This window comes from Mugil cephalus, chromosome 9 (assembly GCF_022458985.1).
Source record: "Mugil cephalus isolate CIBA_MC_2020 chromosome 9, CIBA_Mcephalus_1.1, whole genome shotgun sequence".
In the NCBI taxonomy this organism is placed as follows: Eukaryota; Metazoa; Chordata; class Actinopteri; order Mugiliformes; family Mugilidae; genus Mugil; species Mugil cephalus.
Genome location: NC_061778.1, coordinates 5,031,086 through 5,053,505, shown reverse-complemented (window position 1 = coordinate 5,053,505; position 22,420 = coordinate 5,031,086). Strand labels below are relative to the sequence as shown.

Here is a 22,420-nt window from a genome sequence, read left to right as displayed (position 1 = left end):
AAGGAACAATAGTCTTTTTTTTTAAAAAAATAAACAAAAAAACCCCAAAAAATAACGACAACAAATTGGCTAGTTACGTTTAGAAACACTTGCGGGTTTGTGAAGCGAGGTAGCGTGGACGCAGTGGGATAGGTCTGATATAACCGAGGTAAGTCTGGTGGATGAAATTGTGGCACCTGCTGGGCTCGGTGATGGTGACTGTGGGGGCAGCACTAATGGTCCTCCCTATGGCTCCCCAAGAAAAGGCAGTCTCGCGCAGTCGGCTCTAATGAGACGGCTGAATGAAGCTGCGGAGACTGTTTAGTCATTCATCCTGCTTAATAACCCTGCCCACCACGGCCTTCCAGGCTCTGACAACCCTCCACAGATGATTGGAAAGGCAGACCTGCCACGAGCTCACGCGGCTTGACTGCCAAAAAGGGCTAACATTCCTGCTCTGTCTCCTTTAATATCCATCTCCATTGATCACGGACGGAGCCCTGATGTATTTCCAAAAGCATTTAGCAGAAACAAGGATAAATAGAAAGGCGCTAAAATGAGGCTGCTGCATCTACTCGGGGGCGTTTCGGCGCTGAGCTGTGACCCACTTACCGATGGGTGACCAACTCTCGTGCCCCCAAATGGGCACCAGAGGAAATATCATCCTCGAAGAAGTGCTTAGGTTTCTTATTATCGCGCGACGTGACCTGCTCTGACTCCACAAATGTGTGAATAAAACCTAATGAGAAGCCTGAATAATGTTTACGCCCGGTTTTTATGTCGAAGCACTTGTTGAAAACTCAACAATCATGAACGCTTGTAGCTGAAGAGCCGCAGATATATACGGTTCCCGGAGCCTCGACGGAATAATTCAGTCGTGAGCAATTGTTTCAATAAGAAATAATTTTGTGTAATCACTGAAATTCATGCACGACTTGAAAAGACTCTTCATTAGGCTTTTAAGACAGCGGCACCAATCATGGTTTTGCGTCGCTTTTAACTTTCCATGATTGTTCTTTGTCCTTTATTATTTACAAAGAGTCTGTGTTTGTTTTACACCAGGCCGAGCTAATGACACTCTTGAGTTATAAATAGGAAATGGTCGACCACCAAACACCATCCCATCTGGAATGGACATTATCCCCCGTAATGTGCCACCGAGGTGCACTTCTCCTGATGTGAAGGTTATCTTCCCAGTGGCAGTTGGGCTCCCATACTTAATAACTACACGAATAACTGTCAGTTGCCTCCACATCTGTTCACTGTTCCCCGGTTAATATATCCTTCAGCTGATCTCAATTGCAAATTCTCATCTTTGCTCATAGTAATTCCGTACATGTGCTGCCCTGAATGTGGCTGAGAGCCAAGCTGTCCACTTGGAAATAGTTCACACTAATATCCTCTTCACTCGCTGTGAGATTTAATATATTTTCTACAACCGCTACTGTTTGAGATTACCAAGAAAAAAAAAAAAAAGAAAATCATAAACATCCCTGGAATTATTGGGAACGACGTCTCTCAGAGTCAAGGTTAATTATCATTGCACCTCTCCAGAGGGACCGAACTTTAAATTCTCTACATCCTAATCACTTGCCCCGGCTGATGCAGCTGAGTGTAGTACACGGCCCAGCTGGCCTCCTTTGAGCTTTGTCAGCAACTGTAGTGATTGTGACCGAGTCGAGCCATCTAACTCTACGATCCTGGACGGCTAAACTCATTTCAGCAGAATACATTGGGACCCTGATTAAAATGCAATGAGCTCTGCTCTTGAGTTACTGTTGTGCTACTGTCAATCGTAAGAATGGCTCCACGGCTTGCACTCTTCTGCAAATCTGACAACGAGGAGCCGACGATGGTGAATTAAACACAAAACAAACTGTAAGTCTTTTAAAAGTTAGCACACGAAGGTTTCCAATGAATTTGTTTTGGTAAAAATCAGTTAATCAGTATTTCTGGTCTTGTCTTTGACTAACTGAATGAAATTACTGGATTCACTACTGGCTTTCATATTGACTTCTTAGCTTCTGTCTTTACTTTATTCCTCCGGGGGGCTCTTGAAACCTAATGTTAAATCGTATCTTATCTAATTTAGGACATTCCTTTTTTTCAGTTTCCATTTAAACCCATGTCGTTTCTGAGAAAACCGTTCTGCCCCAGCGGGCTGATGATTTTCCCTCCAGTAGAACCGTTGAAAACCTCCAATTTAGAGTTCAAAACCAACAGAGACAAGTCAGAGAAAATGATGCAAACCACGAAAGCAGATGGGTCCGCCGCGTCTCCCCTCTGAAATGGAAAAAGGTCACTTTGCTCGAAATGATGAGCTCTCACCTGAGCCCCCCCCCCCCCCCCACATCTCACTCAAGACAACCTCAACCTTTGTGTTATCCCACCGGAGGTAATGCGCATCGCTCTTGCCTTTTTCTCCTACGATAGGGTCACAGCTTCCTGGGGGGTTCAGCGCAGCAACACCTGGGTTATTTTACCTCCGTGTCTACAGCTGTGGAGCTGTGACGCAGCAGTATCGAAGAACTGGATGTGCGCCTCCTTTCATTTCTTAGCTGAACTGCTTCCTTAACGAGAAAGCGCGGGAATGTGTTTCCAGACTTAATTCAGCAACCTCTTCATAATCTACAGCCACTGCATTCTCTCTCCATAACAGAGCGCCGTTTTATTTCTCCTAAAATGCTCCGACAAAGCACCACGAGTACAGGGAACGTGGGAGTAAGAATGTGGACCAGAATTTTCATGCTGTGTTTCTCTTAAATAATTTTTTTTTTTTTTTTTGATGTTTAATTAGTCTGAATTTGTCTGTTTTTCGTGGATAATAAGTGCTGAAAATCTACTGACAATGAAACGTGATCCTGGCAATGATAATTAATTAAGATTAGGGTATATTAGATTTTGAGAAGATCAAAATAAAATGTTAGGCACACAGTCTGTATCACATCGAGCTGCTGGTGGTGACAGTGGCTGCAGACTTTCTCTGTGGAGGATGGAGCGTGCCGCCAATTCCCCAGTCACCCAGTTCTTGATAGAGACATCAGGGAAGGGGCTGACAGGAAGGCTCAGACTTAAGGAACTTATCTCCAGAAAGAAATCTGAACTTTTGAAGTTTTTTTTTGGCAGAAATGTGTCAGCAACTTGCTCTCTAATTTAGAGCAGAACCTGCAGAATGATAAATCAAAATGAGACATGAAGGTAAAGGTTTCTGCAGATATTTTGCACCAGTGAGGTATATCGATGCACTAAATTTAACCACCGGATCATGCATTGTGTGCGCTTGTGGGCTGCAGGTGCGTAACATCACTCACCGGCTTTTCTGCCTGACCGACCGCGTAAGTTAAAGTGGAACGACGAACAAAAAGATGGCTCGGATAGGTGTGAGATCACAGAGTAGGACGATGAAAACCTTAATGGAACAGAAGTGAGCTGGCCTGCTGATCTGCTCTGGGAAGGTGAGCAGCCACCGTGCAAAGTGCACTTATACTTGGAGGCAGGATTTCGAGGAGCCGCTAAATTTACTCTCTGGCGTAGCTCTCGCTCTCACTAGGATGCAGACAAGTCGCAGAGGTACCAACCCAGCGCGGCTGAGGAAGGAGAAGCCTCAGCGTGTCGCAGCCAAATCCTAATTCACCGCAGCATTTTGAGACTCATCAAGGGACTGAAACTTCATCACCAGCCTTCCCTTCAGAACATCACCTCCTTAACTCCTACCGCTGGATGAATTATTTATGGGCTCCCACTCTTTCCAAACATTTAGTTTACTGTCGGGAGTTGCTGTTGATTATTCATTACTTTTATAGTTTTATGTAAGAGAGTGATGTTATAAAATTATAAACGTGAAGAGAATCTTTCAGGTCAAGAATTTGTCCAAAGAACTTTCTTTGGAGGAAGATGGTGCTGCAGGGGGCGTCGCAAAATCTTTGGTTGATTAGACATTTTTTTGTATATTTCTTTTTTAATTTTCCCCCAAGAATTTAAATTTCTTTAAATATACATTAACACGAATTCAACATATTTTAGTAAAGGTAGTAAAGAAGATATCCTTCAATCACTCATTCGCATTCACATTTTGCTATCGCACATTTGAAATAAAAATATTTTAACCTGTGTATTATTTGTTATTTTAAATAGCTTAAAATTGAATGCAAAATGATAATAATAATGTATATTTATAAACTGCACTTGGTTGAGTTTAATATAGAACACATATAGTAGGTGGGGGTAGACCCCTGATCTATACTAGAACTGTTTTATTTAAATCCTGCAGCATATTTCTCCATACATCAAGTCTTCTCCTCTATTTTTAGAAATATTCTCGTCATTTTCTCACATTGAGCAGTTGAAACTGTTTTCCCTGTGTTTTAATTAGATCCCACCTCGGTGGCTCTGGGAATACAACGACAAGCGAAAACGCAGGTTCCCGGACACAAAGCGCAACCGCAGCCAGTCATCACATCTCACCTCAGCTGACTGTAAACTGATGCAATCGTCTGTATCTTGAAATCATTAGAGCGTTTCCTTCCAGCTTAGTGCCAGAAGGACTAACGTCGTCCATCAACCGTTCTTTATCCCCCTTAATAACGTCTGACAAGTATTCCCAGGCACCGAAAAATTGAAGGTTTTTAATGAACAGCACTAGCAGTAGCCGCCTCTAAATGATTATTAAGTCATAGTCACATGCAGGATTTATCTCTTAGCGACTGTTAAACTGCTGAGCGAAGTTGCGGTCTCAGTACGGATATTTAAAGCGAGCCTTGTCACAGAGGGCTCGTTTTCACTCTCGGGTGATACCTATACTCAACTTGCGGGTTGAGGAATCATATGGGGGATGATAAATTCACGCCGACTTCATTATCATTATCACATTTTTCTTCATCACAATCTTGGTGAGAAATACGTTCAAGTTAAGAGATGAATGTTTACAGCCTTTCTATTTCTTCCCATATTTAATTATGTACATTATCCCGCAAATAACCATCACTGTGCGCCTTTATGCCGGCAGTTTCCACTACCAGAGGCGCTGCTCTGCCTTCACCGGATCATTTAAAACCAATAAACTCAGAAATCACGTAATGAAAAGTCAGCATTTATGTTTATTGTGCTGTTTGGAGTTGCATTTATTACCAAGCTATCATCGACTTGTACTGGTTGTGCTTTCTTCGAGCAGGACTGGAAGACTTCGGGATACATTTGTACTATCCCTAAGATGCTATGGATTACTATAAAGCTTCTTTAAAGGTGTTTTATTATTTATTTTTTATGTGTTTTAGTTTAGTTTTTTCTTGCAAGAGAAATAAAGTTTGCGATGCCCAAGGTTAATCCACCAACAACGGGGTTGTCAAATCAACACGTTAAGTATTTTCTGATATATGGTTGAAGTAGACTTTATTTAATAAGGGATTTCTGAGACACTATATAAGGTAGCTATAAGGTAAGTTTGCTGTTCACACAATAAACAGTAAAACTCGATGGAGTCCCCTTTTCTCAGTGAAAAAATAACCTTCTGCACTGCTCAATGTTCAGCTCTAATTTATTGATTGCAGATTTCATCATTCTAATTAAAGTACAGCTTAAAGTCGAGTTATACTGACGCTTTAGTGAAGTAAATTATAATTATGTTTGTAGTTTGCATTCCAGTTTAATTAATACATGACCTGTGTAAGACCCTGCCCCGGTCTCTTTAAGTAAATAAGAGAATCATTTTTTTTAAGCAGCCATGTTTCATTCCAAGGACACTCTGGAGCATGTTTTAAAAATGCTGTATACATTATTATGTCCTTACTGACGAATACTTTCAATGTCACGTTCTTGATGTTTTTAGATTAAAAACAAACAAACGAGCATTAAGTATTACATTTAAGTGACTTTCATTTAAATCCAAACTCCAAGTTTTTCCATTCAGGCCTGAGAAATCTACAGAAATCTGAGCTCGCTGACACCAAACACCACCAGACACACAGTGACATTTGAGTTTTTTCTTTTTTTCTTGCACATGCCATCACACACACGCACGACAGAAGCTGTCTGGCAGAGGACCTACCTCCCACGAGATGACCAGTTCGTGCCTTCGGCCATTTCCTCCGCTCACATTCGCCGGTGCCACCGATGGGACTGTGTAAAATAGGAAGGTTAACGGAGCATCACCGACCCAGCTACACAGATTCATGTCAAAATAAGTTATTAAAGTTAAGAAAAGATGATGATTCATGCAACATCTTTTTTTTCTGATATTGCTCCAGGTTCTTTAAAGATCAGCCTTCAATTTCACACCACATAAATCTGAGCTGCCCTGAACTGTCTGTCAGTCATATTTACAAGCATTCTGGATTTTTTTTTGACATCGCTATGACTTTAAGGATGGATTAATTAGTCCGTTAATTATGCAGAAGGGATGGAAGAGATTAAATAAACCGCTTCAAAATGACCACTGACCTTTGTAATTATTACATTTTATAGACAGGAAACGAGCAGTTAGTGAAGCGACAGAGAATTTCTGCTCTCTGTAAATAGTGTACAGTATTCTGCTGCGTCCTTGTTGTTGCCTCGGGGCGTTAAAGGACAAGCTGCTTTAGCAACTTATTGAAATTCCTCTAAGCAGCTTATTTTCAACTCCTTCCCCGATTAAAATTAAAACAATAACATATGGGAATATAATGTGGTCATGAAGGGCCAACATCTAAGCTCTTTGACCATAATAAACCATCAGCTCTTGACTCTCGTGACCGATGTCTGTCTAAATGTGACTTAACGTGGTTGGTTTATATCCAGCTCTGCTTTACCTGCTTCTTTAGTCCTAACTCCTCTGGAAGGTGCACTGGGATCTCCGGTGCCGATGGCATTGCTGGCCACCACTCTGAACTCATACTCCACCCAGGGGTTTAGCTCCACAGCCATGGCGGACTCCATGTCCCCCGTCACAGGGTCTGGGTCTGCAGGCGAGAGGGTCGTTTGTGTTTGTTCATTCACAGCAAGCACCATATTACAGTGATGCGCCGCCATAAGTGCACACTGTTAAAAGACTTTTACAGAGTAGGGCTGCGTGATAAATCTTTAAAAAATCCAGATTCACACATACACGTGATCTCATTTCGATTCTTAACCATTTTATTTCACGAGCGGCATCACAAACAAACACTCTCATTTCTTCCCAGATTTTTCAAGCGCCCCTAAAGGCAGCACTGCTTTGAGTCCTCCCTCGACCTATGGTAAAGTGTCTTTTCAACATGTGATTCCATCAGTGGAGGACACTAAGAGGAAGGTCACCTGCAGTTGAGTGTGTGGAAACAGTGAGGGCGAGAAGCAGAGAGAAGTCAGCGGTAAAGAGACTTAAATGGATGGTGAAGAAACCCCAGGTGATAGTGGCAAGAGTCACCCACAGACCTGAACCGAACTCGTGCCCAAAAAAGGTTTGCACTCAGAGGTGTGGAAGTATTTTGGATTTAAGCCAAACGATGACAAACAGTCTGAGGTGGATTGCAAAGTGTGTTCTGCTCTCGTTGTAGCACCACAAGGAAACTTGCATGACCATTTGAATGTTTTTTTGTTTTGTTTTGTTAAAGTTCATCAGTGCAATAAAGATTTCATTAAAAAAAATCATGCCAAAGAATCATGATCTCAATTCTAAGCAAAAAAATCGGGATTCACATTTTTTCCAGAATCGTGCAGTCCTATTACAGAGTCTAGATCTACAGAGTTAGGTAAAGTGTTAAGGAATGTTAAAAAAAACAAAAAAAACTATCTCCTGATAATTTACAGTAGCATTAAAGCTACAGGACCATATACCAGACCCATCTTTGCACATGCTCTATTGGCATTAGTATATGAGGAGATGCTTGTAACAGCCACCAGAAAGCAACAAGCAGAAACACATCAGCCTCCATGCAGCTTGGAAGTGGCTCAATTTATGCAAAAAAAAAAAAAAAAAACTCTCCAAACATTCAAAAGTTGCAGGTATTAACTTCTGAAGACCAGACTGAAACAGGCACGAAGTGGCTCAAACATGTGCTAACTGGTCCAATTACTTTATATTCCCCAAAACTGTGGCTTGACATAAAAAAAAAATCCCAATTTCTCTGTGTGAAAGCTTTGAGTTGACACTTTAACCTCACACCCACTGTTTTATTTCAAACTCAGTGTGCTGGGTTACCCGAGCCAAGAAGCAAAAACTTTGACAGACTTAGTTCTTATTTAGTTCTGTCACCTTCCCTCCAGATTCACAGCGACCGGGCGTATTTTCACACCAGCTGTTGATGATGCACAATTTACTCAAAACTTGCATGTGTATGACATTTTGATGCATGAACAGCAGCTCACTAGCAGCTTCAGAGCACATTTGCAAGTATGTATAAGTCATTACACAGAGGGGGGCTGATTAATCAATTTCCGCAGTTTCTGCAGAATAGAGCAATATTATTATATCACGTACCGAGATGGGGGAGGGAATGGTTTTATGGATGCATTTAGAACCGAATTACAAGGAGGTAACATAACTAATCTCATTTCTTCAGGAACGCCCTGATCAAGCTTTGTCAATATTGATCCTGCAGCAACAAACAAAACACTGACTGAAAGCATATCCATGTCACAAATGGAGCAGAGGTCTCGAAAGCAGTGGCGCTCAACATCCTTATCATCCGAAGCAGCTCATGATGAGACCACTCTGTCAGGCAGAGCAGGCTGCTCCTCAAACAAGGGCTGATAACTCTGTTTGCAAGGAGTGGGAGCTAAAAACCCAGTCCTATTTATGGTAATCTTAACAAGTTCAACACTGACAATATATCACAGGGTCCTAATTGTGCTTTATCGAATTAAATGTGGCTGAACAGACATGATGTGAGAGGAGTGTATACAAAGTATGATTTATATATCTGCAGGGACGAATCATTATCACACCTTAAACTCCGCTATTATTATCACACGGCATATTAAGATGGATTACACACAAAGCTTAGCAAGCCTTCATGCTTTAATGCTAAGTGATGGTAATTGATGGTTATTCTGTCAACTTGCAGAAAAAAAGAAGCACTGAAAGTGCATTTATACTAAATGAACATGGATATGACTTAAACTTCGAGCCCAAAAGGTTAATTTCCCACTAACTGCTGATATGACACATAATCAAATTCACAGCAATGGCATTTGATAGAGGCTTAAATTACTTTCTTAAAAATCTGTTCTGAACAAAAGCCAATTTCAACCATGAAATGACACGAAAAAAACTTCAACTTCTTAATCTGAGAGGAAAGTCACAGTTTGCTCCAGAGCAACAGGGTGAGATGTCAAATCCATTACTTTAAAGGATCGTGTTAATATATAAAAGCAAATTGCAACAAGAAATTTTAATTCTCTGTCTAGAAAGCAGTAACCTCGTTGTATCTTGGATTATTCTCCAGCTCCCGACATGACTTTGGGCTGGGTTAAAACCTTTGTATATGGCCCCGCATTAACTTCCCAGATCTAGAGGCAGCAATTTGCTCCTTATTGATTACCTGTTTTGACAGTTTGCCAGCCTAATGAAAACGGGCTCCGGGCCTGTAAATTATACGTGCTGATAGGGCTGTGGTTGTCCAGGCCACGGGTCCAGGACAGGGTTGCTGTTGTGTCTGTGATCTCCTCCACTATCACCACTCCGGGGGGACCAGGAGGACCTGGCGGGGAAAAAAAGGAAGAAAAAAAAAGAATTGGAGACAAGGGACTAAACGACAAGCGCGAACATCTGAAATGTCAAGACGTAAGGGAAAAACAAAAACCATCTCCGCAGCTGTTTGAATCGATTCTAAGGCACTACATTGGGACGCCTTTGTCGTGGATTAAGATTCACTAATGGATGCAACCATTTAGAGCGACGTGTAGCTGCGCGCATATGGTGACAATACTGGGTTCTGTTGTAATCTTTACACAAATAAACAACAGGCAAGAACATGACATACTAAACTGAACCAGGATTCGGGCTGACACAGATCTGCTGCCAAGGATTTCATGCTGATTAAAGGATACTGTAGCTTTCTTTTTCTTTTCTTTTCTGTTTTTTTTTTTAATTTTTGGAGGCACTTTGCCACTCCTGCTGAGTAAGTCTGCATGGCAGGCCTTTCCTGTGTTTTAATACAGATGAACATATGTTTACCTCACTCTTCACAGGCAAATGTAAACTGCAAGCGCAGCAAATCTAAGAGCTCTGGGGGGAACAGACGTAAACAAAAAGCTGGGAAGTGGTTCGCTCGGTGAAAATCAACGCACTGTGTCCCCAAAAAGAGCCCATTAGAAGGTTGCACAGAGAGGAGCATTTGCATTTTTGGGATCCAAACAATTACTGTCAAAAATTGTCTATTTATATCTCTGTACTCCTGGAACAAAAACCCCTACAGCACGGCTTCCACCTGGAACACTCGGGCATCTGTTGCTGTCTATCAGTTTTGGCGTGCTAGCAGGGTTAGCCCTGACAGCTGGGCGGACACTGTGCAAATTGCCTCAAACATGCACAGCGTGTCAACTCACAGTCCCCGTTTTAATCACATTTCCCGTGCAGTACCTGTGACTTCCCTGCTCACAGCAAAGCTCTGCAGACCGGTCATTCTGCGCACTGACAATTCCAATTAAGTCATTTAAAAACAACAAGGATGTGTCAACAGTTGCGACGAAAGGAGAGAGGGATAAATCTGAAATTCCACTTCTGGCTATAAGGGCTGATGTAAGTTAATTAAGGATATGTTGACACTTCTCTTAGCCAGTGGTGGTGCAGCGGTTAGCTCTGTTGCATGCGTGTTTTTTTTTCCCCACAGCCTGAAGACACTCGTGTAAGGTTGATTGGTCATTTCAAATTGACCATAGATGAGCAAGAGAGTGTGAATGCTCACTTGTCTCTCTCTATTAGCCCTGGAACCTGATCAGGGTGTTCCCAACCTCTGACCCAGTGACAGCTGGCGTAGCAACCCTCTACAGGTAAGCAGTTATAGATAATGGATGGATAAAGGATTTTATGCTGTACTAAAAAAAAAAACATGGGGGTCATACCACATGTTCCCCGTCTGCCTCTTCACTTTTGGTAGTCCAAAAAAAACTAACTGGTAAGGAAAAAGTCTGACAAAGCAGCATATTTTGCAAAAACAATAATACTCAATGCACGCTCACAAAATTGATCATAAATTATTTTCCAGCACACTAAATAGATTCACGCATTTTCACAACATTTTGCTTGGATGAATGGTGTTCATTAAAGTCCCCTCAAAAGGAACAATCCTCCAGCTTTCAGCCGCAACTACATTAAACTTCATTAAATGATCATAAGCCTGAAAAGGATCAGACCTCTGGCTGTAGCCGTCCCCAAAAATCTCCTCAATTTTAGCTTCCAATGAATGAATAAAAAAATATATTGCGCACACACTACACTTATTACGGTAGCCGGTCGTGCTGCTACTGACATTACAGACATAGTAGCTTAAATATGTTTATATATGAATAAATATGTCAAAATATGTTTCTTCGATTCATCTGGATCTCAACATCAGCAGGCAGCGCTAACACGAGGCCATGAAGCCTGCCACATTACTAGTGTGGAATTATTCATATACAATATTTACTCATCATCTCAGTAAAATAGTCCATCCCTAGTTAATTCCTCTCTCAGCCAGTAGAAAATGATGTGAACATTCGATTTTGCATGAAAATAAATAAATAAATAAAATAATTTTGGTCATAAAGCCCAGTCCTGGATCAAATCACATTTCAGCAACAGTCAGAAAAGACCAGGTTATCTGATCACTAGATACTTCAGCCAATTTTGTGTAACAGCACATATTAAAACTGTTCACGCACTGAGACCATCTGTCGAGCACATTCTTAGTGATAATAATTAATCGAGATGATCGAGAAGGGGCAATAACTTGGAAGTAGTCATTGTGCGATTGTCCCCATCGGGATCAAATCTCTAATGTTCAATTAACCAACCTCCCAGTCGTGCTGCACGTGCAATGAATTAGACTAATTTAATAGATTTCACAGTATGGCTAACAGCTTTGAAGGACAGACTCACAAATTGTCTTATAACAATAGTCAGACAGTTTCCAATTCATCATCCTTCCTGCTCATTCGAGAATGATTCAGTGTGAGAATATGAAGCTGCATGATCCACTGCTTCACAGTCATGGATTAGGTTAAGGGGGACCGGTGAGTCACCGCTTCCAGCAAAGAGTGCGCGCAAGGCGGCGGGTTCTGGAACGGACCGGTGCATCGAACTTACCTCGCACAAGAAGTTCCGCCTCTGCAAACACGGTGTCAGCACTGGTCTGGGCCCTGCACCCATACTTCCCAGCGTGCTTCAGCAAAATGCTCCTGATCATCAGATCCACTGTCGAAGACTGCTGCAATTGGAAACACAAGGGCATAAGTAAAGTCAGGTATTAGGCGAGCCTAAATGTGCTCCTCACACCAAAAAAAAGTGTGATTCCTTTACATCTTGTAGAGGCTCATGCAGCTTGAGAAATTCCTGTTTAATTCCGGTGCTCGCCTGGTGCTACATTCTTCTGCTAGACGTATTTTCTCTGTGTTGAAATGAGAATCGCCTGAGGCAAGACTGGGAATAATTCAGGGTCTACAGGCAGCTGTTTAGCACGAAACCTGATTAAAATTACCAACCATGCATCAGCCAGGGCTTCTGGTGTGCCTGGAAAGGATTGTCACTGCAAATGCTTTCTCTCCAGAGCACGGCTTGCAGCAGAGGACATCAGGGAAGATGTGATTTTAACGTCCACTGTTGATAAAGGAATCGTGACATAAACAAGACTCCCTGCTCTCTTGCTAATATGTTTTTAAATTCATTTTATGGTTTAGCCACCAATATATATATATTTATTTTTTCTACTGGGGACAAGGGGACTGCAGAGGATGCTGCATTGCAGAAATACATAACTAGATTAAGTTGTGTAACTGTTGATACTTTAGGCAGAATATGCTTCAATCTCGTGCAAGTGGCAGGAAGGAACGAGCACAACACAAAGGTCAGAAGGGGTTCAGAAAAAGAGGTAAAAAGGTGAAATGGCAAAGTTAATAAAGCTAATGCCTCTTTGTGTATATTTATCTTTTACAGGCAGAATTTAAACGACATGTTCCTCCAAATAATTGATGTGCCGTCTTTTTCCCAATGCTCGATGACTCAGTTCCGGAGCCTGTGTTTTTACAAAGCTGTAATTTAATAAGAACAATGCAGACTCTGTTCTGGGCAGTGTTACCTCCTAAAGGTAATACCTGATGGCGTCTTCCTTTAGCAGAACTGATTCTTTTATAAGTTATATATATAAAAAATATATAGATAGACACCAGCCATAACATTATGACCACTGATAGGAGAAAAAAAAATAACTTAAACCATCCTGTGTCAATTCAGTGTTTTGCTGGGAAACATTTGGACCTGGAATTCGTGTGGGCATGTAGCACCCACCTAGACCAGACCACACACCCCCGACCTTATAGCAATGACACTCCTTGATGGCCACAGCCTGACACCGGCAAACACACAATGAAGAACAGCACTGGGTGTTGACCTGGCCTCCAAATTCACCAGATCCCAAACTAATCAAGTATCTATGGGATGATCTGCAGAGTCCCCACCCCAACTAACAAGATTGTGTTGCCAGACACCACAGGACACCCTCAGAAGACCCATGTCCACTGTCCACCCTTAAAATATAGACAATTATAAGACAACAGTACAAGTGATGGCAGACATAGACAAATACATTGATGTGCTTAGACTTAATTTTGCTCTTACTCTCGCTCTTACTGTTTGGATGTATTCAAAATGGCCTCCGTCGTGCTGAAAGTTGATCGGTTTCTGGTTGAAGAACCACTGGAAAGCCACATCCAGCGACGTGTCATGCGTGGCCTTGCAGCTCAGCACCACGCTCTCCCCCACCGTCACCTCCACCCTGCTTGGACTCAGCGTCACACGCATGGCCTCTGGAAGCACAAAGCTGCTGCACTGTCACCTCAGGATAACCAGAAGCTTGCGTCAAGCAGCTGCACTCGCCTGTGACTTCGGTGCCAAAGCAATCATGGGAACTCAACCCTGACTTGGGCAAAAACACTCACCTTTGCCAGATAAATATCCTGGTTATCTCAGATCTAGACTGTGTACATTGCACCTAGGAGACAGACTGTTACACCGGTGAAGGGTGTCCTTGTAATATGATTCTTGAATGAGAGAGCCCTTCTTCACGGCTGAGCAAACGCAATAAATTTTTCCGGCACCCGAGCAAAGGCGAGGGGGGGGGCGAAATGACATTGGGGACTGTTTACTGGTGGCCGACTTGTGCTAATTTGGCAGAAAATAAAACCCCCCAGGGCATCACTTACCTTTTACCCACAGTGTGGCAGTCATCTCCGCCGAGCCCAACTGATTCTCCGCTCGGCACACATAGTTCCCCTCATCTGCTCGGCTGGAGTTAACAATTCTGAGAGTGTTATTCCGTAACAACATAATCCTGTAAGAAAGCACACACACACACACACACAAAATCGATACTGGTATGAGAAACAAATTCACGTACGAACAGTTGCAACACAAGTTCAGGCTACAAGGTTATATGTTTGCGGTTGTGTCAGGTTTACGACAATATTCACAAGGGATGAGAAAATAGGAGGTAAAACCACCCCTCCAGATATTGTTTAAACAGCATCCCACTAGAGATTCCTGCAAAATCTCTAAAAGAGAAGTGTGCTTACAGCTAACAAGGTATTATCACTGAATCAAAGGACAATGTAATCGGGGATCTTAACGTGTTGTAGCATCGATTTGTAGCATCAGGAACCCTAACTACTGTATATGTTCTACATCTATCAAATACTCATATCTTCCTTTTATTTCAAATGTGTAACAGTAATATAAATATATATAATTAAAAGATAAAGTAAATAAAGATGAAGTTAATAAAAGAAAGTGACCCATTTTGGCCTTGGTTGACTGATGGGAGTAAGCTACACTGTTAATATTGCAGAGTGCCTCTGGATTTCACCTGGGGACTGAATAGGATCTCGACCAGCTGCGGAGAAACTGACAGAGTCGGTGTGTAATATGCAGCCTCGTGATTGGCTCAGCAACAATAGGGGCGGGGCCTACTGCGTACAGGTGAGTGTTAACTGAAAGATAACGTCGTCTGCCTCCATTTATCCCTTTAGTAAAATATGCTGGATTCATGTTAATGTATATTTAAAGAAATTTCGGGGAAAATTAAATATATATATAAAATCTCTAATCAACCAAAGAAATTGCGACCCCCCTGCAGTACTCCCTGTTGAAGACCTATGATCTAGACAGTTGTTGAGGTTACTAAAAATCTCAGGGGAAAGAGAAATGTAAATGTGTGTTTGTATTTGTTGTGCATCTCTTAACAAGGGATAAAAAACTTTCAGCGAAGATCAGCGAACAGTTTAAATGCGTTGATGAATTTGATTTTCAGGAACCGCAAAGTAGCCCTATCTCGAGCAGAACTAAACACAGATGCTTTCACAGATACACTTTAATGCAATTTTTTGGAGCGAAAGGAAAAAAAAAAAAAAAGGTACTCATGTCAAGAACACGAAAACAGCCTTTTCTCCGACTTCAATTCTGCACTATATCTGATCTTGATCCTTTGAAACCCCACAATAGGCAGTGAGTAATGGCAGTATAATTTAAAATTCATTAAAGTCAAATTTCAGTACATTTGTGGAGCCCCGTGCACAACGTCACGGCGCCAGATATGATTCTTTGCTCCTCCGCGTCGACATTTCCATGAATCTAAATAAACAGTGCGTTCATCTCATGCATGTATCCACCTGACGAACACTAAATGATGCTGCGTTCAATGAATCTAAAGCAAAAAACTGTCAAACCCTGATGCGCGTATCACAGAGATGTCCTCCGGGGGGAAACACGAGTGTAATAGAGAAGAAAAACAAACCGGCGAACGCTGCACCTGCATTCATAAGTGGGCCCTTATCCTACTGAAGGACACTGGCAATTCAGTATCAACATGTCGCTCTGAGTTGTAAATAACATCTGGAGAATTAAGTGCTTGACATAAGATAGTATGGGATGTAACTGTATCCAACGGGACTGGGAGCAGGTGTGTGAGCAGATGGATGTAAAGCAGGAATCACGTTCAGCTACAGTAGTTTTACCGCGCTGAGCTCCAGGTCTAAGCTCAGTGTTCAATGCAAATTCATTTTATACAAAATATAAATATTTAAATCACATTTGATTGTAGTGTAGCCAGCAGAGGTAGTAGTGAATATTTATTTAATATTTTTTTGCATTTTGTTGGCAAGTGTAGAACAATATATACACACACATATATGTATACAAACACACACACACACACGTGGGGCTTTGCATTAACAACTGAGATGCATTAGAAAATCTATTTCACCTCAAATTAACCATCAAAACAATATATTGTGTTAGTTTTCTTTTTTCTTTGACTGAATTTTCCATTTTTCAACATTTATATTTATAACCCTCAACTCTTTCATCACGGACAAGGTGATTGAAGTTGGCAAAGAGAAACTCATGAAGGCGTGACAAAATCTTGCCGCACATAGACAATCCGGCGGCAATCTGCAGGCAGGAGACATTTTTCAAATTAGGGAGGATACTCGCATCCGACAAGGACGCAGAGGCAGAAAGGACAGGATAGGGGCTGCTGGGTATACGGAACATGTAAATCAATTCAACCTTAGGAAATTTAAGGGAAACGTTAGGAGATAATGGAGAACTGATAGCATCTCAACACCTATTTATTAATCTCAAGCGAGGGGTCCGAGGTGAAATCAAACGGGTCGCAACAGGACACTCGTTATTTACACGTGCGATCGATATGTTTTGAGACACTTTGCAATTTTTATAAAAACTGTCCACTCTCACCCGCTGACTCTTGAATGACGCGTCTGTGGATTTCAAATGAGTCCGCCACGTACTTCCAAACTCATGGGATTAATACTTTCTCTTTAAGAGACAAAAGCCCTGAACATTAGTGGAAATCCATGTTAATTACAAACCTTCATTAAGTCAGCACAGCTGTCAATGCCAGATAAACGTGAAGCCGTTTCGATTCCTCCCCCTGTTCTTCGCAGAACGGAACACCTCTCCATCCATAAACCCTTTTACTATAGGTAATGGCAGAAAATCCTTGCAGGAGTCACCACGGACACACGCTTTATTTCACCTTTTTTCAGATAGAAATCACCCTTTCACAAGGTTGATCTTCATTTGAACAGCAACTCCCCTAAACAGAGTGTTATCCAGTTCATTAACTCACTATAGGGCTCTTAAGTTGCAACCGACCTCCTATTAGAATGTCAAATTCTAATTGGACGTGAGTTTTAGATTATAAAAGAGCTGCGTTTAGCAGCTTAAGAGGAAATTATGAAGAAAATGAACCACGTACATATACTGTACAACAGCAGCACTTAACAGGGAAATGATACATTACTCTTACTGTTTTTTCTTTTAAAAATTAGGCTTTTTTTATGGAGTAAGATAATAAAAAAAACTGGTACGAATCTCTCCATGCTGCCTGCCAAGACTGAAAAATAGATTTGCAAGAGTTTGACAAATACCTCAAAGGCTCTATCTGATACACACCAGCGCGGGCTATTAATCACCATTTTAGGGCGACGCACTCCACCATCAGCTCCGCTGAAGAAAACAGACTTCCAAAATTACCTCCGAGGACTTTTTCTTCTTTTAATAGAAAATCAAATCATTTGCAAATTTCATACCAACCCCTGAAAATTACCATGTTAAAATGAATTCTGCTCCCATCCACCTGTTAGCAGCGCAACGATTTGTCGCTGCCTGTTTGAAGGGAGCCACACACTGAGGATCTGATTATCAACGGGCTGCCCTTGCTGTGAGCCTCTTGAACAGACCGACGAATCTTGGCTGATAAACAAAGGTCCCATTCTCTCGCTCAAAAACTTCGGATGCTCAGCAGTGGCTGATAATTTCGGCGACGTCGCTCAGTTTGATTGATGGCCCCTCGCCCCGCTCAGCCACCCTCTAGGTGCGTCGGAGAGATATTTCTCATAAAAGATGATGCATCAAAGCGCATGCAAAGTCTAAATGCAATTGTACAGTCTAAATTGTCAGCATCCTTGAGAGGGAGGTGGGGATGAGGATAAGTCTCCAGAGCTTCGCCAGTACCTAAGGTGTTTTATTTTAGCAGTGACACTTAATTTCAGTTACAGTAATGAAAGTGTGATGTGTTACAACAAGACATGCATACAATTCCTCTAGGGCCTGAGCTGCAGTGATAACAGCTGAATGTACCCCATAAAGCTAAGATGAATAACAAGACCGAGATACTGAGGGAGACAAACTTTTCATGACTTCATACATATTTTACAGGGCAATTAACTTTCTCTCATAATACTCTATTCTCTAAACTGCACCGAGGAGGAAAAAGATATTGTAAACCAGACTTCTAGTACAGCAAATCTGCCACCGCGTTCAAATAAAATGTGCACAGACGATCCCTGTAATAACAGTACAAATGAATCACTCCTCACGGTTTCAAATACTTCACTCCTGATGCTGAAGCGCACCCTCCGACGTGTTCGTGTCCTCGAGGCAGCTTCACGCGTTTCTCTTTGAGCCTGTTTACACTCGGTTTTAAACATGAATTATATATAAAGACGGGCTAACTCTCTGTCACAGATAGCTGTTCTGAAGAGCCTTTTGAAGATCTGTGTGTGAGGCTCCGGCTCTGGTCGCCATCTCCCCATTGCTTGACCCCAGACTAATGCAAAAATGGGAGAAGGCAGAACGTGAGTCGAGCTGAAGACGATGTGTGAAGGACAGACGGCAACTGGCGGCAACACGTTTGTACAGCACAAAAGCTTTGGGCAGGTGTGGCAAAAATAAAGGAAACTAAGAATGCTTTCAAAAATATAAACAATGAGTGCGTATTTGTATCAATTTACAAAATACAATATTTGATGTCTCTACCCTTTAAACTAGCATCAATCCTTATAGATACACTTGAACATACTCAGGGATTTTGTAGGATCGTAGGCGCAGTAGCCGACCAAGGAAACTTGCAGCAGATGAAAAAAAAAATCAAGCTTATTTCACTTCGAAATCAGAAGATGTCCAGCAGAGCCATCAGTAGGATCCAGGTACACCCATCTACTGACTGGAGAAGTCTGGCCAGAGGTGGTCGTCATGGAAGAGTTGCAGCCAAAAATCCATCCCTCTGACATGGACTATGGGGGTGTAGAGAAATGGCAGCAGGTGCTCTGGACTAATGGGTCAAAATTTGAAATATTTGTCTGTAGCAGAAAGCAGTTTGTTCACTGAAGGGCTGGAGAGAGCTACAATAATGAGTGTCTGCAGACAACAGTGAAGCATGGTGGAGGCTCCTTGCAAGTTTGGGGCTGCATTTCTGTAAATGGAGTTGGGGATTTGTTCAGGATTAATGGTGTCCGTTAATTAAGAACTCTCTTCAGAGCAAAGAAGAACAAGAAGTCCTGGAAGTGATGGTATGACCCCCACAGAGCCCTGATCTCACCATCATGGAGTGTGTCTAGGATTACATGAAAGGTAACTGATTTGATTTAGATTTCTCTTCTGTTCCTTCGCTACATTTGACTACATTGATGAAAATATACTATAAATATTTTCACTTTTGAAAGCATTCTTAGTTTACAGCATTTTTTCCCCACATCTGCACAGTCCTATAAATGCAGACGATGTGTCCCCACTTCCTTGGATTGGCCAAACTGACACTATTTTCCCAGGCAGTTACTTCATTTAATTAACACTGCGCTCTGCTCTACATTATATGCACTGCACATATTTATTTCTTTTTCTTTTTCCAACTCTTACAGTGCTACAGGACATCTTCAAAGAGCGGTTGGCATGGCAACTTGTAGTCTTCACAATGTCACATCCTGTTTCTATAGCTTCAAATAACAACATACTGTAATAAAAATAGAAAATGAATAGTATTATATTAACGAGTTAATTTAGTGTTTTAATTTGGCTCCCATCCACTAACATGGAGGAGGTGGAACTTATGGCCTATAACCAGACACCAGGGGGAGCTCTACTTGCTTTGGCTCCACTTTTGAGGAACTGTTCCTTTGCCTGACTGTTCCTACTGTCTATGGACAACACCCAGCTGTTACTCAAAGTGGCCACAAGACCTCAATCAAACATAATTTGAGTGAGTGAGTCAATTGAAAATTTAGCTTTAGAGAACAAAGAGTTTTTTGTAACGATGTTTATTTGCTGTAAAGTTGGACATTTTAACTATGGGAGATTGATTTGATTTTGGAGTCTCTGATGACCAATTGTGCAACTGCAGTTTTGGCTGTTGTGTGTTGAGGAGGTCACTGCATGCTTTTAAAACGCGTCTTTGACGGCTGAAGCACTAGAGGACAGTCAAGTGTATATTATCATGGAGACACATTGCGATTTGATCATGCAAAACAGAGAGAGAGGTGGTCGGGGACGCATATTGACCTTTGTCCTTCAATCCAGGCGGTTATGAAATGAAATTGACAGCTGGACATCTCGGAGCCACATCACAAGACACAGCCATGTACGGCAGTGACCCAGCTGTCCACTTGTGTTTGAATCAGCGGAACACATTTTAAAACAAAGTCGAACTACTTTTCAGTACCACACGTGACACCAGCACACATACTGTATTGGGAAAAATGTGAAGAACAGCAGAGATTTGCCACACTGTTCATATGTTACGCCACTGCAGACGATGCTGCAAATAAAATGAAACTTAATGAGTAAGATATTAAAAAAACAATAATCTTCAAATCCCATCGTGCAATTACATCACGCAGCGTGTAGGTGTATGAACCCAGCATGTGTGGTTGTTATAGTTCGAGGTTGCATGGGATGACCTTAATATATGGAGCCTGATGGCAGCCTTTGTGCAGGCAAACATCTGTGTTATTAATGTGCCCTTGAACAGCACCATCAGCTTTGAGGTTCTTGCACATAAAAGGAGAATTTTTCTTTTAACTTTGTGAGTTTTTAATTATTTCATACAACACGACCAAACAGTGAAACCCGGATGTGCTGTACCTTTTATTTGGCTGAATCCTCCTGTCTCCTCTCTTCCATGTTATCCTTGGTTTGGGCGACGCCCTCGGTTTGCACTCTAACGAGACGTCTTTCCCAAGTGTGGCTATGACCCGTACTGGGTTGGGGACAAAGACGGGTGCCGACGCTGTGTGGGGAAAAACGCACAATTCATGAAGAATGTCATTCCTTATTCTAGACATTCAGAAATGTAAATATACATTGTGCTATAATTCGTATTAAAAACTTACGCCCTCGTATTCTTAAGGGATGTGCAATAATTTATGTACTGTATATTTAGAAAAAGCTCTGCATCAAATCGTTTCTAACAAAATTAATGGTGTAAGTGATTCTACTTTAAGATTTTTGTCAAACAAAACAAATGCATAAGTGAAACTGCAGCGCTTCCAGTAAAAATGGAAGCTCACATGCCGACTGTCTGCTCCCTCCTCAATAAAGCATGACAATACACACGGGTTTCTCACGATATTCCGTATCTCATTAATCTGTAACACAATTCAATTTCTGTGCCGCGGTTATCTACTAGTAAACCCTTAATGCAGTTTTAATCATTCTGTGCTTACTAAGATATAATTACTAATTCAAAACTCAATAATTGTTCTTCCTCTACAGCGCTGGCATTTTCATTTTAAGTAATTATTTTAAAAACACTAGAAGGCTCGGGCTGACATCACGGCTTTAAACTCCGCTTGATCGATACACTTCACCGTGTTAAATATTCTTTTATGAACTGCAAAATGTACCAAGCTTTGTCTTAATACTCTGCTAATTCCGCCACCAGTATACAAACAGCCTAATTACTAAATAACTGTCATGTCAATGATGGCACGCTTGGTTGATCTTTGCTGCTTTTATGAATATTGTTTTTAACCTTTATTTAACCAGCGCCCGAGTGAATAATAAATGCGTAACATAAACATTTTCACCAATTATGGCTCGCTCAAGAGAACTAATTAAGCCTTAATGGTTTGAAAAAAGGCTTCAGGAAGTGAAGCTGATGTGGCACTGGTATCCAGCTGTATTACACATCAAGGCCATCTACAGGCTGCGGGGCTTTGTCAGCTGTGATTATTCAAATTCTGAATGACGCCGCATAGGTGACATTACGCACAATGACAATTCAATCCCATCCGTAGCTACGGGCTGACCCTTCTCCTTGCAACACTTGTGTCTTTGAGCCTGAGTAGTTGCCTGAGTGGCAGAGGTCCCTCCGGACACGGAAAGTAGCAGAAAACAGAGCAGTTGCTGTGTGTATTTGTTTTAATCAAAATAAGAAGAGGCCTGCAGCTGGAGGCAGCGGCGGCGGTGGCGGCAATGGCGCTGCTCCCCCCGTCTCATCCC

At 41.7% G+C, this 22,420-nt stretch overlaps 1 protein-coding gene across 3 annotated transcripts in view; it reads right to left on the bottom strand.

Annotated features, from left to right (window-relative positions):
* The window catches only part of cntn5 (contactin 5), a 116,642-nt gene that overhangs the window by 5,775 nt on the left and 88,447 nt on the right, over positions 1 to 22,420 (bottom strand). The window contains exons 12-18 of one of the 3 annotated variants that reach the window (XM_047595213.1): positions 21,062 to 21,206; positions 14,329 to 14,456; positions 13,745 to 13,932; positions 12,218 to 12,338; positions 9,471 to 9,629; positions 6,762 to 6,911; positions 6,023 to 6,093 (exon numbers count right to left, since the gene is read on the bottom strand). In XM_047595213.1, the coding sequence (XP_047451169.1) occupies positions 6,023 to 6,093; positions 6,762 to 6,911; positions 9,471 to 9,629; positions 12,218 to 12,338; positions 13,745 to 13,932; positions 14,329 to 14,456; positions 21,062 to 21,206 (962 nt within the window). The remainder of the gene's footprint in view (positions 1 to 6,022; positions 6,094 to 6,761; positions 6,912 to 9,470; positions 9,630 to 12,217; positions 12,339 to 13,744; positions 13,933 to 14,328; positions 14,457 to 21,061; positions 21,207 to 22,420) is intronic. The other 2 variants (XM_047595214.1, XM_047595216.1) reach the window with 2 other exon arrangements.